The following is a 13,894-nucleotide window of genomic DNA, read 5'->3' on the forward strand; positions in this document are numbered from 1 at the left end:
CTTGGAAGGTCCCAACGCTGTAGGAGGGAGAAGGCCTGGCCGCAGCTGTTTTGGGCCCACCTTGGTCCCTACCTGTGGCCCTGGGGGTGCAGTTGGCACATGTGCAGGTGTCACAGCCTCAGAGGACACTGGAGTTAAGGCCAAAGGTCACAGCTGCACCAGGCTCACATGGCACTTGGAACCAGGCTGCGTGGGAGGCCTCCACACCCAAGCATGCTCCTTGCTCAGAGACCCAGGGCTCCTGTAGGGTGCTGTGGACTCAGGGCCTCCCCTCTCTCTGTTCCTGTGAGATGCCCAGCACGGACATGTGTGGGATCCCGCACTCCTGCAGAGACTTGGTGAGATCAGAGAACCGTCTCCTGGGCACCTCCATTGTTTCAATGCTGCAGTGTCCGTAGGTGGCTTTGTTCTTCTGCTCAGCCACAGCAACAACCATTTGCAGGTCGTCAGTCGGCCGGAAGTGGTGGACAAATCTCTGGCCTGATGGTGACCTGACAGCGAGCAGCAGCCGCGGTTCTTGGTCTGACGGTTCTGCCAGGTTTCCAGCCCTGGCGGTGCCCTGCCTCTTGGTGCGGAGGATGAAGTTCCTCTCCAGGGCACAGATGTGAGCTTGAGCTCTGGAATCTTCTTTGCTCGTCTTCACGGAGCAGGGCCCGTCTGGGCAGCGCGCCTGGATGTTGCTCAGTTGTGGCGAGCCGGCTTTTTTAGCGACTGCGTCGGCAGCGCCCTTCTCTAGGCTTCTTCTGTTGATGGAAGGAAGGACTGGGTATTTATTGAGAGAAGAGGAAGCCCCAGCAGGTACCTGGTGCAGCCGATCAGGGATCTCACCGGTGGCTCCTCGAGCTGGCAGTGCGGGTGCACAGGCTCCTCGCTTCTGGCTGCTTGGTGACTCACTGGGATTGGCTGGAGGTGGAGAGGAAAGCGTACTGTGAGCGCACTCCTCCGTGCCCTGTGTTTTGTGGTGATGTGGCCTTGTTCGGCCCTTGGCAGACTTGGGCCTGACGAGGTGCATTTTTAGTGAGTCTGGCTGCCAAATGAAGCTATCGGCTGCTGTCCCGGCAACAGCACTGTGTTCAGGTGGCGCTATGTTCACAGGGGCTTCCGTGGCCATTGCTTCTCAGGACCCCTAAGGAAACGGGAGAAAGCAGACAAGGATATGGGTTAAATAAACTTCCTGGGATAGCTGGGTCCGTGCACCCACACTCTAAGTGCCAAGGATAAGCACCAATAGGCTAGAGGCTGGGAACGTCTGGATTTCTGGTATTTAAAAAGACACCGACATCATTCGTTCATTCATTCATTCATTCATTCATTCATTCATTCATTGCAGGGACTTAAAACAATGAGTGCATCAAAGTCCCTGAGTTTAAATTATTGTAATGAGGGAAGACTGGCATTAGACTCACAAGTAAATAGGTACTTCAAAGAGTAAAAACTGCTACAAATAAAACAGCGTTGTATGAAAGAGTAGCTAAGGTGGAAAACTCATTCTTATGAGAAGGGGCCTTTAAGCTCAGAGACCCCCACTGATGAGAGGGAACAAACCATGTGAAAATGTAGAGCAGGGGTCAGCCAACATTCTCCATAAATATGATCAGCTTTGGGAGCTGTATGGTCTCTGTTACCACTCAAGCCTCCACTACAGCACAAAACCAGCATGGACAACACATTCAGCACAGGGGCTGTGGCTGTGTTCTAGGACAAATTCATTTACAAAAAAAAAAAAGGGTTAGGTCGCACTAGGTTCCGGGGTCACAGTTTGCTTGCCCTTGATCTAGACCAGGGAGAGGGAAGGGCAGATGGGGCAAGGAGAGTTTGATGTACTCAGGGATTTGCTGGCTCCCACATTGAGAATCCCTCCCTTGGAGGTGGTCTGTACCATCCGTGGATGCAGCAGCATAGTCAGGAGAGTTAGCGGTGACTGCCTTTGCCCAGAGAGGGAAGGTAATGCTGTTAACATGCTCAGCAGGGAAACCAAGCTCAGCTCTGCCCAGGCGCATTTATCTACCCTGCCCTCCCCTCTGCAGAGCTCCCTTAGAGAAAGGGCTAGCAGCCTGCCCTGGTATCATTATTCACAGCAGAAAAACCACACTCTGGGACCCCTATTTTTCTTTTGCATCTCAGTCCTTCCTATTTCCTCTTACTCGACCTACCCAGAGTTTGCCCTTCCTTCACTTCTCTTCCTACTGTCTTGTCATTCAATCTTCCCGGGTGACTCTGCAGAAATCACTTACCATAATATCCCTCTCTAACCTGGTCATCAGGGATCAGGAGGGCAGGAAGCCCTATGCCAGAATCACAAGGGAAGGCACTGGGCTTCTAAACAAGGGGTCGCCAAACCTTTCCTGTAATGAGCCAGAGAGTGGCTATTTGGGGCGTTGCAGACCACACAGTCTGTCCTAAAATCCTGCCTCTGCAGCACAGTCCCAGACAGTATGTAAATGAACTTGTATGGCTGCATCCAATAAAACTTCATTGGGACTCTGAAATTGGAATTTCACATGTTACAAACATATTCCTCTCCCCTCCAAAAACGATTTAAAATGTAAAAGCTATTCTCAGCTCACCAGCCACACAGGAACAGTTGACCAGCCAATTTTGGCCCCGTGGGTCACCATTTGTCAAACTCCATCTTAAACCAACTGTAAGAGAAATCTGAGCACAAGCTGATGCTACAGCTACATGCAGCAGAAGACAGACAGAGTGGCTGCCCAGTGGCCACAGAGCCGGCTGGTGGGGGAATCTGAGAGATGGTCGCAGAACCCAGGTCTTGGGACGTTCAGTCCCGTGTCCTTTGCACTCACAGGAGCTGCTTCCTAGAGGACCAGTCTTGGCTGGCTCCCAGCACATCACATGCAGTCTCTTGATTTCCGGTTTTGTTTCTATCTTCCAATTCCCCGGTGGACACCTCAAGGACCCTGTGCTGGGTCTCACACCAAGGGTGCTCATGAGTGCCGGTAAATGCAAATAGAAGCAACACACTAAGACCTGCTAGAGCACATCTCTGGGCAGACCCGGGCCTACCATGTCACGTTGCCTCCTCTTTCTTCGCCATCTTGGTCATCACTCCACTGACACCATAGCACCACTTTCTCCTTCCAGTCCACAGTTACATCTTCCCCAGAATGCTACAAAGGCCTTGTTGGACTCCCTCTTTTCCTCTGAGTCCTGATTTCCATGGCGATTACTGCTTTCTCTGCTCACAGGCTGACCACATCCCTCTCCGCCTTGTAAGACCTTCTAATAATTTCCTACTACCTCCTTCTGCAATGCCAGAGAACCAGGAGTTCCAGGACCATTTCAGGCTTATAAGCCCACCACGCTACCTTTCTGTTACATAACCTTCCCCACTTAATCTATTAGCTATACAATCTTGAAAATATTAAAATACCTCTAAACTTGAGTCTCTCTGTCCATAAGACAAAGATAAGAACAGGAAATAACACATATCAAGCAGAAATAACACATATCACATATCAAACCTGGTAGATGGTAGAGGTTTAGTTAAATGTTAAGGACTTTCTTTGGTTCTGGTTGTAGGCCTGTTTGGTATGTTCTGTTACTCTAGGCCTAGTGCCTCCCCTGTTGCTTTCAGTTACCCCAGGTGTCCTTGGTGGTGTTCTTCCCAGTCAGTACTAATCAGTAATCATACCAGGCCCTGCGCCTGCCCTGTCCACTGCACAGGAATGACAGGAGGTTCATTCCAGCGAGCTACCATCTATGACTGCCTCAAAAAATGGGCAACCATTCCTGGGTCAATTTTTCTCTTCTAATTGCACACACTGACCTCAAATTCACTTCCTCCAAGCGCCCTTCTTCACCCAGTCCTGATCATTGCCATTCAAATCCCTTCCACTTCCTGTTCTAGCTGTGGCACGCTGAGCACGTTTCTGGCGTTGCCTCATTGGAGGGAGCACCCTCTCTCTCACCACCAAACCGTGGTATCTCTGTATATTCATGATGCCCTGCTCTGTGCAAAATCGCAGACAGAGCTGTCCCCACTCTCTTCCTCTCCAGGCCTCTGTGTTTCTCTGTTCCGCTCACAGCTGGCGTATTTCTCCCGTCTCATTTCCCACTCGTAGCTCATCTTTCACACCCAGTCTGGCTGCTGGTATTCTGAAGCCTTCTTAGCAGAGTTTTGGCATCAGAATTACCTGCCCATCTCCTTACTAATCTCATTAATTTTCTTTTCTTTTCTTTTTTTTTTTTAATAGTTCCAGGGATTAAACTGCTTGCCAGGCAGGCGCTTATGCCACTGAGCTATATCCCCAGCCCCTTACTAGCTTTATTTTTATTATATTTATTTCCTTTATGTATTTAGTACAGGGTCTACAGGGTCTCACTATGTAGATTGGACTCATTGTCCGATCCTCTTGTTGTCTGCCTCCCAAGCACTGGGATTGCAGGCATGCGCCACCATGCCCAGTCTCAGTAGCAATCTCAGCATGCCCCAGGGACGGGGCTGGCATGGCACACTGGGGATCAAACCCCACTCCCTGCATCTGCCTAAGCAGGCACTTTGATCTGCTGAACGATCCGGTGGGCTCTTCATCAATTTTCTGATTAACTGTGAAGATTCTGTTACCCTTCAAAGTTTAGGTCTAAAGTCCTTGGCTTGTTTGTTTATTTTTTTTTTTTTAATGTATTTGGTTGTTACAGGATCTCACTATGCAGCTCGGACTTGTGGTGATCCTCCTGCTTTCAGCCTCCCCGGCGCTGGGATTACAGGTATGCACCATTATGCTGGACTCTGGCCAGCTCAGCCTGCTCTGGCAGGTGGGGCTGGTGCAGCATGTGGTGCCGGGGACTGAACCACAGTCCCTGCACTTGCCTAAGCTTGCCTAAGCAGGTGCTTTAGTCAGCTGAGCTATCTGGCCGGCCCAAGTCTTTTCACTTGTAATGAGGCAGCCCTGCAGCTGCGCTAAGGATGGCATAAGAAGGCATTCTGGTCCCACTGCTGTACCCAACACAAGCTCGACTCCCTTCTCTACCCACCTCCCACTGGGGAATGGCTATTAATTTGCCACAGTTTTTCCAGAATTATCCCAAGCTTGGCTTCCACTACCCACACATGCCTCGGGAAAGCTTAACTGTCAGTAAGTTTGGTAACTTAGAAACCTCTTCCTTAACAACTTTGATGAGCAAAGTCATATGTTCTCACAGGCTCTGCTGGATTATTTTTAACAGTAAAACTTGACTATGTGCATGCACTTGCTATACCTTTTGGTACTATATAATTAGCGATGTTCAGGGGGTGTCATCTTCAAGACACCCTGGTCATAAGATAACATGACTGCGAGCTATCGCACAGAAAAACCTCAATTATGACTAATTCCCAGAAGCCCACTCACAGTTATTTAGAGACTAACACCTCCCTCAGGTAAAACCATTACGTCCAACCTGATTTCAGAACTCATTGCCTCCTCCTGAGTGCAAGGACCATCTGTTTTATGGAGGGCACACCAGCGCCTCTAGCATCCAGTGCAAGGGCAGGGGAGGTGGAGGAAAACAGGTGTCTGGGAATCTGGGCCAACTGTGCCTTTAGGGTCATACCCTGGGTCCCACACTCTTCCTTAACAATTTTGTTCCAGGCAGGCTTCCGTAGTGGGCATCATCTCAGGTTAGTTTACTTCATCTCCCTTTAGGCCTGGCAGCCATTCAACCACAAAGTGATTTGACCAGCTCTAGGCATGAGCATCCATCAAGCTGCCAGCTGAATAAGCAAGAGGCCTGTTTACTTAAACACAATAGCTGCACTGCAGAGGCCTTCTAGGTAGCAGGAAACAAACACTGACAACGGTTTCCAAGAAGTTGCCAGAAGGGCAAGTGCCCACTCCTGAGGATGAATCACCAAATCAACTGGAAGGAAGGAAAATTGGATGAAAAAAGCTGCGGCGAGATTTCTGTTTTCCAAGGGTACCCACAACCCACTACAGGTTTGGACTATCCTATTTTACAACCCAAATCTAAACTTACAGTAAAAGCAATAAAATATAACCACCTACATACCATCTGCTGGTATATACCAAGATGCATACATACGAATTGGTCTTTTAAAACTGTTTATCAGTTAATACCACCTCTTTCCACCCCCACCTCCACCCAACCAGGCTTCTGGGATAAAAATGCTTAGAGGAATCAACAGGAGACGGCTGTTGGGTGGAGGATGAGAAAACTTTGGTACCATTCCCAGTTCTACCTCAGACTAAAGATCTGAATGCCCTGTCCTATGCACAGTATCACACTGAAATCAAAAGCCAAGTGACCAAAGGGTGGGAAAGGGGGACGGTAGGGGGCCAGGGGGGTGATTCTAGCAGCAAAAGGGTGGGGAGGGGGTGGGGCAACTCAATTCTGTCCAAGTTCTGACAGCCCTGGAAGCACACAAACCTAAGGCACAGAAGGGGAAGTTTGGGGGAGGGGCAGACAGAGCGGCTAGAAAGTTACAGCGGACTTTAACAAAAGGAATAGGGATGGGGGCGCCTCCCTCTGCTTCTCGTCTGGGTGGCTGGGACCTCCTTTTCTCCCTCGGGTCTGCGTCCAGAGGTTAGTTGTGCCCATCTCACCAAAAGGTCATGGCCTAGTTGTTTCTTAGGGCACATGGCAGCTGCCCAGACTGGGATTTGTCCTATTTCAGCAAAGGTGATCTCTGGCAGGGCTTGCTGTGAGCCTGGGGAAAACCTATCTCTTACAGGCTCCCCTCCAGTCTCCTGAGGTTAGTCCCTGAGGCCAGCTCTAGGGAAGCCCCGCGGGCGAGATGCCAGGCTCTCTGGAACTGGCTTGTCCCAGCCTCTCTGAGGTCAGCGGGGACCAGGGACCCTGGGCAGCCCAGGGTTGGGCAGCTGGTCGGCTGTGCTCACCTCGCAGCTCTGTCGCTCCATCCGCCGCGGTAGCCACGGGCGCCCAGCTTGGTGCTGTTGGTAAACAGCCACGTCTCCAGGGCAACCGCCAGGGGTGGGGGCCACGTGCTTCCGGTCTGACCGGAACCGGACAGACCGGGGAGATAGGGGAGTGGACTGCCAGGCCCGAAGCCTTAGCCTTTTGGCGGCAACAGGGATGCTGGCTTTGGCTTCTTCCTCTTGCTGGCCTCCTCTTCCTTGCCTCATCTGCCGCCTCTGTCTCTCATCTCTTTGGAAGAGCACATCCAGGGAAAGGAGAGTTCTGGCCTGGGCTGGTAGGTGGGGTAGAGGAGCAGCACCCTACCAAGTCTAGCCCCAAACCAAGTTGTGACCTTGGGTCACACTTGATCTTCTCAGTGCCCTCCTGTGTAATGAGACTGTGGGACTGATTGTGTCCTGTGGGCTCTGGAATCCAAGTTGCTGCTTCCAGGACGTCTTTTGAGAGGTATGGAGCAGGACCCCGAGTCTACTTACCAGTTCTCACCATCGCCCTTTGAATATCAGCTCTTTGGCCTGTTGCAGCCTCAGACACATGGCTGAGTGCTGAACGTTGTGATCAAGGGCAACTGCACCTTCTCTGAGGGGCAAGCCCTACCTCTAATACTTCAACAACTCTGGGCGCTAATACAGTAGTTCTTCAACATCATCAAGCCTTCCATCCCATTGCACTTTGGGTTTTCTTTCTGCCATCATCCACAGTCCACTGCTTGAGCCATTCTCTTGGCAGGAATCCCCCATGTCCTTGTCCTGCCTGCCGGCTTTCCATCCCTTTCATGTGATCAATCGTTAACCCAAATCTACTGTGCTTAGGTGGTAAAGAAATCTTGACAGCCACAAACTTGAGCAATAGACAGCACCATTTCCACCTATATGGGCCCTTCCCCCTGCTCAGCAAGCCTTCCTCTTTCCCTTCTGGATTCTCTCTCCTTTCTCCTCAGTGGCTATTTCAAACCTTGTTCTCACGCTTGAAACCTCCCATCTCTCCCTCTCCTTCTTCCCTTTTGGAAGATAATTTTGCTGCCCTCTGCAAAGACAGAATAGAAGTCATGGTGTGAAAAATTTCTCAGTTGTCCACCATCAGACCTACAAACCTGCCTTCTTTTCTTCCTCACTTTCTTTCTTCTGCCTGCTGGAGTGGAAAGGGGCTGTCCTCTGACTCCACCCAAAGTTAAATGTGTGACCACGGGGCTCTAATACCCATTCAATCCCTACCACATGGTCACACTTGAAAGTCGCACTCTGATTAGACTACAAGCCTTTGCTCCTGCGGTCCCATTGGCTTAGAAGATTCCTCTCTAGCCCCTTCCCTCCTTCTACCTAATTCCTATTCATCCTTCATGTCCAGCCTAATGGCTGAAATCTTGCTTCCAAGTTGGAATTGAGATGCCTCAGGTGTCCCAAGTGGATTGCTGTCTGTCAGTCTCTAAGTCATTTGCAATAATTTAGATAGTATATCTTTAGAAGATACTCTGCTACACCCAAGACCCATAGATTCATGATCTGGCATTATAGCTAAAGAATTGCTCTTTGGTCTGTCTTGGACATGACCAATGTTGGATTTTGATGAGTGTATGCTCTAAGCCTTCTACAAGCCATTCACAGTTTTGTTGAGAAAACATTTGTGGACTGATTAAGAGTTCTGGGTCAGACTCTTTTCAATACAGTTTGAGTCACAGGCTGAAGAGCAGGCAGGATGTGATTATATAGGTCCTCATGGGCCCAGCCATCAACTTGATTTTGAGGTAAGGAAAAGAGGATCACTTCAGTGAGAATGTTTTTGACTGCATCAGAGAGGATGCTGACAACCAGGCAAGGGCTTAGGCTGGGCCTGCATCTTGTTCAGGATGCCCACTGCCCAACCTCCTCCAACTTTGGGGGGCACTGTGGCCCTAGGAAGGCACAGAAGATGCAGCTTCTGGAGATGCTGGTTTTGCAGCTCAGAGCTGATGGCTTATATTTTGTTAATGATTCTGTCAAGAATATTTAAGTGATGCTCTTCAGCCCTTCCGCACCCACTCAGAAAAGATTAAAGTAGATTCTTCATCAGCTATTTTAGCAACACCTAAGAATTACGCAATCCTTCGGAGAATCGAGTTGGCTTCCCACCCCCTGTGCACGCATGTGTGCGTGTGCCCTGCTGGAGCAGCAAAGGGGTGGTTGTGACTATGGCCTGACTCATGTTCAGCTTTGTGTGTCATGAAATATAGAGTCCCAGGGAGGGAGAGACTGCAGGGAAAAAGAGAAAGCCAGTCAGACCATGGCTGTGACTTTGCTATCTCCTGACCTTCTTTAGAGATGGTGTCTTTTGGTGGGTGGTAGCTAGCTCAATGGTAGAGTGCTTGCTTAGGATATGTGAGGCCCTGAGTTCCATCCCAGGCCCTGGAGAAAAGGGAGGGGGCATCAGGTTCAGTGTCTGGCACTTACACACAAAATAATTTCTCAGTAAACATAGACGGAGATCACCGCACTGCAAGCTTGAAGGCAGACAATTCTTCCTGCCCAGTCGGACATCACTCTGCCCATTACCTCTCTCCTTGGGCCACAGTCACCTTGTTGTGTAAATAGCCTTCAGTTTTCTTACCCCGTTGTCTTTGCTCATGCCCACCCTACCTTGAAATGAACTCAAACCACCAGATCCTTCGAATCTCTTCTTAAAATCCAGGTCTTTCATGAAAGCTTTTCCTAACTACCCAATGTCATGCGCTCTTTCTAGTTTCCATCTAATCCAATGGAACAAGCCCAAGATGATACCATGCACCCTCACTAGGACAGTTCCTTTGCCTTGGGCTTATTCCACCATAGAAGCACCATTGTTGGCTCTTCAACTCAAAAGACAAAGCGAAACAATCAAACAACCTCCCCCCCAAATAACAACAAAATAGACCCAACTCTTCTCAGAATCTTCAGCTGAAAAGCAGTAGAGAAGTTCTGGAACTCACATCCCAAACTTCGGCTGGTTCTGAAGCTGGTTTCACTATCTATTCAGAAACCCATCCTCATTCTTGTGTTTGCAAATGACACTTTCTCTTCAACTACCTATTGAGCTGGTCATGGGAGCTGCAGCCATGGCCTCTGGAGTCAAAGATGGAGTCTCACCTCCTAGCTTTGTCACTTGTCAGCTGAGGACTTTGAGTAATTGACCTATCATCTTTGGACCTCAGTTTCCAAATCTATAAAGCAGAAATGTGAAGGCTATCATGGTCATGAGCATGAAATGAGATAATACCCATAAGGAACTTTGCACAGCATCTGCCACATAGAAGTGCTCAGTGAGAGTTAGCAATCTTCATATCACTCTCATCTCACTGTGGAGCTTTCCTTCAGTAGCCTCTGAGCTCTGCAAGGGCAGGAGCTTGCCTGTCTCTGATGCCCCTGCTTTGCTGACACAATCAATGCCTGCTTTGTGGTAGGTGCTCAGTAAATGATGAATTAATGATGATGGAGTGCCAATTCACAGCTAGCTTTTCTAGAGAGACCCAGCAAGCTTCCGGTTGGTACCCAGCGAGGATAACTGACTTGGGGTCTAAATGAATTCCCTTGGACCTCTTTCAGGGTTGGATGAAGGTCAGATGTCTAGTTTCTTAGCAGTTTTATCTTCAAAGAACATTTGACTCCGTTTTGAACTAGTAACATCAAGATTTCTGCATCTCTGTACCCTATACACAAGTGTCTTGCTCCGCTGGGCCTTGATTCTACTAAAGCTCTGGATTGAGATCACAGATAACCTTTAAGCAGAAGGTAAACACTTGTGGGGCTCAGAAAATTGCTCAGCAGTCTAAGTGCCTGACTGGCAAATGCAAGGACCTAGGTTCAATCCCCAATACCACAATCTGTGCCAGCCCTGGAGCATCAGGCATGATGTGTTGGCCATGAAACCAGGCATGGTGGTACACACCTGTAATTCCAGTGCTGGGGAGGCTGAGACAGGAGGATTACTATGAGTCCAAGCTGTATAGTGAGACCCTGTGCCAAATAAATAAATAAATAGTAAACACTATAGATAATTAGGAGTGAAGCCAAGAGGCTGGTGCAGTTGGTCCTGTCTCCTGGTGGATCAGCTTCTTGAGGGGTCCTGCAAGAAGCAAATTCCTGGATAATGACATTTTTCCCTTAAGATGCTGTTGCATTTTATTATTTCTCCCACATTGTTGGAAAATACACAGAAATATCCTATTTTGCAGTCTTGTTAAGATGAGTGTATCAAACACTGCCACACATCTTGGCCAAGGGGTTTCACCTTTAGGGGCTCGCTGAAGTTTGCTGGTCTTTGGGAGATGAGGAAGGGGCAGGGTCAATATTTCCACCACAGATCTAGGGGGACCAGAGAGCCAAGGTGCTTACAGTGTTCAGACAGGAAAAGGCGGGACAACTCCAGCCCTCTTCTTTGACGTAGAATCTTTGCCATGGATCTGACATAGAATCTTCTTCGCCATAGAATCCCTTAATTCCTCCTTATCTTCCTGTCCCTTGCACAGTTCAGCATTTCCTGGCAACTCAAAGCCAGCAATTGCGCTCCGGCAACACCATTGTTGATGTGAGCCATACCATCAGCCCTCACATCTGGTGGTCCCAGGCTCCTTGGCTTTGATGGTTCTTGATTAATCATCATTCCTCCCCGGCCTTCTTGCTAAGAAAAGTCACTCTTAACTGCACTGCTGCTCAGCTGCTGGACTGAGGAACTTGTTGGAACTATGTGTAAAATAAGACCATTGCGGCGTCTCTTGGACTGTGTGGATAATCTTGGGTTCTGTCTCCTCAGCTGTGTGTTTTGGATCAGCACAATTCTTGGGCTGGTGAACCATCCAGGCAGGAGAGCTACCAAGTAACATGGAGCGCCAGGCTTGGCATCAGACACCCTAGAGACCTATCAGCTTCCAGGGTAAACTACCTACCCTCTCCTGGCTTCAGTTACCCCCACCCACAAACTGGGACTGATGAGGTACGCCTGATCGGGAGGGCTCAAGGAAACAATGTGCACTCAGTGCTGAGCCCCACTTGGCACTCAGTAGATGGTAGGCAGGGCTTCCTTGTTAAAACTTCAAGTATAAGATGCTGTCCATTCACTGACTTATGCATTCCTCAAGTACTTAGGTACTGCCTGTCTCTCCATGCCTAGTTTCCTACCTGCAAAATGAGGATAATAAATAGTACTTATATAGCTGAGAGAGTGAGGATTTAGTACCCATAATATATATGAAGTACTCAGAAGCTGCGCAGGGTAAGTCAGTGCAATACGTATGTTGTCAGGCTGGGGAGATAGCTCAGTGATCTAAGCACCTGCCTGGAAAGTGCAAGGACCTGAGTTTGATCCCTGGTACTGCATGCTGTGCTGGCCCCTGAACCTTGGGCATGCCGTGAAGGCCATGAAACTAGGCGTGGTGGCACACACTGTAATCCCAGCACTGGGGAGGCTGAGACAGAAGGAACACTGTGAGCCCGAACTGTGTAGTGAGACCCTATACCAAATAAATAACTAATTTTAAAACATTTATTAAAAATACACATGTTGTCTATCACCACCGGTGCCTATTTGTTCCAAGCACATGCCAGGCTGGCACTAGGAATAAAGAGGTAGACAACACGGACATGGCCTTTGTCCTCGTGGAACTTACATATTCTTTCTGCCTTACTTTCTTTGTGGAGAGAAAAGTTAGAGCATATTTCACTAGTTGAGCTCAAGATGAATCAATGGGTCTGGCAAATGACCCAGAGTATGGCTCTGGCTCCCCATGGACTGGCTGCTGCCCAAGAGCCAACACGAGAGCCCACACCCTCAGGAAGTCTTTGTCCTTCTCACTCTGTGCTCTTAGTTTTCTTTTGGCACAATCCTCAGAGCCCCAAGTCAGTTGGAGGGAACCATATGAAGTGGCTAAGGTGCAGTCATGAGAAGGTCAGTGTATGAAAATGCCCTGAGATCTTCAGAAGCCCATGTGAATGAAAGGGGTGTGCGGGGACCCCCGGAGAGGCAGGAAACACTGGTTTGGGAGTTAGGTCCCAGGGGAGAAGTCCTCCTGCTGCCACTCAGTAGCTGGGTGGGCTCTCTTCAGGTCACCTCTCCTCTCTGAGCCTTGGTTTCCTTGACTGTGAAGTAGGGTAGTGACAGGAACTTCCTGGTAGGATTGCATGAGGAGCTGGCCTCCTCCAAAATCATCTCTTTTAAGATGCTTCCTGTGACCCGCCCAGGAGAGTGCGCTGCTCCTGTCTCTGAGCTCAGAGGCATTTATTTATACAACTGCTAGACAATGCCTGTTACTCTACATGGACTAAGATTGGGTTCCCTGGAAACAAATTCTGAGACAGAGAAGAAGTACCTAGCTGGGAGGCTCTCAGGAGAAGTGACTGAGAACAGAACAGGGCAGGATGGGGGAAAAGAAGCACCTGACACAGTGGGAGAAGCTGGCACCCAGAAGGACAAGCTGACAGGGGTGGAAGTGACATACAGGAGCAGTTGCCGAGATCTTGGCTTCTCAGAACTGCTCTGAAAGAGGCAAGAGGCCACCCAGTTTAAACCATCACCTAGCCAGTCACTGACTAGAGATGCCTCCTCTCCTCCCGCCCAGGAAGGGTGCTCACCGTGGGCCCCATGGTTCCCCACAGAGGCAAACGGTTCCCAGTGAGTGAGAGTCTAGGGGGAGAAGCTGCCACGACTTCCTCCAAGAGACCAGGAAGCGTTTTAGAAGCAATGGAGAAGCAAACCTGGAATTTCTGCCCATGCAGGGCTTTTGGCCTATATTTACCTTTTGGTATCTGAGGGCAGCTTGGCGACCTTGCTTGGGCCAGAATCTTCTCATTCACGGAGCACCCAGTTGGTGTTTAGTAAGAGCCTATCAGCCAGTCATTTATCAGTCACACACCCAGGCTCTTTTCTTGTCATCATCTGCTTGTTTCAAAGATTAAGGTCCTTCCTTGTAGACCAAACCTGTGCATGGTTAATTTGTTCAGGAGACAGAGAGAGGCAGAGAGAGAGAGAGAGAGAGAGAGAGAGAGAGAGAGAGAGA

The 13,894-nt window shown here is 49.3% G+C and overlaps 2 protein-coding genes across 2 annotated transcripts in view; one reads left to right on the forward strand and one right to left on the reverse strand.

Annotated features, from left to right (window-relative positions):
• Nucleotides 1-233: 233 nt before the first annotated feature.
• Nucleotides 234-6,937, reverse strand: Ubxn10 (UBX domain protein 10). The gene is made up of 2 exons (XM_004637751.2): nt 6,858-6,937; nt 234-1,126 (listed from the first exon to the last, which is right to left on the reverse strand). The coding sequence occupies exon 2, from the start codon at nt 1,109-1,111 to the stop codon at nt 260-262; it is 852 nt and encodes a 283-aa protein (XP_004637808.1). The 5' UTR covers nt 1,112-1,126; nt 6,858-6,937; the 3' UTR covers nt 234-259.
• Nucleotides 6,938-13,479: 6,542 nt separating this feature from the next.
• Nucleotides 13,480-13,894, forward strand: part of Pla2g2c (phospholipase A2 group IIC) — a 13,528-nt gene continuing 13,113 nt past the window's right edge. The window contains exon 1 of the mRNA XM_023722450.1: nt 13,480-13,509. Within this exon, the coding sequence (XP_023578218.1) occupies nt 13,480-13,509 (30 nt within the window). The remainder of the gene's footprint in view (nt 13,510-13,894) is intronic.

This window comes from Octodon degus, unplaced genomic scaffold (genome assembly GCF_000260255.1).
Source record: "Octodon degus isolate 3935 unplaced genomic scaffold, OctDeg1.0 scaffold00092, whole genome shotgun sequence".
Classification (NCBI taxonomy): Eukaryota; Metazoa; Chordata; class Mammalia; order Rodentia; family Octodontidae; genus Octodon; species Octodon degus.

Coding starts and splice junctions, on each gene's coding strand:
- Ubxn10 (XM_004637751.2), bottom strand. CDS start 1,111: ATGGCCACGGAAGCCCCTGTGAACATAGCGCCACCTGAACACAGTGCT.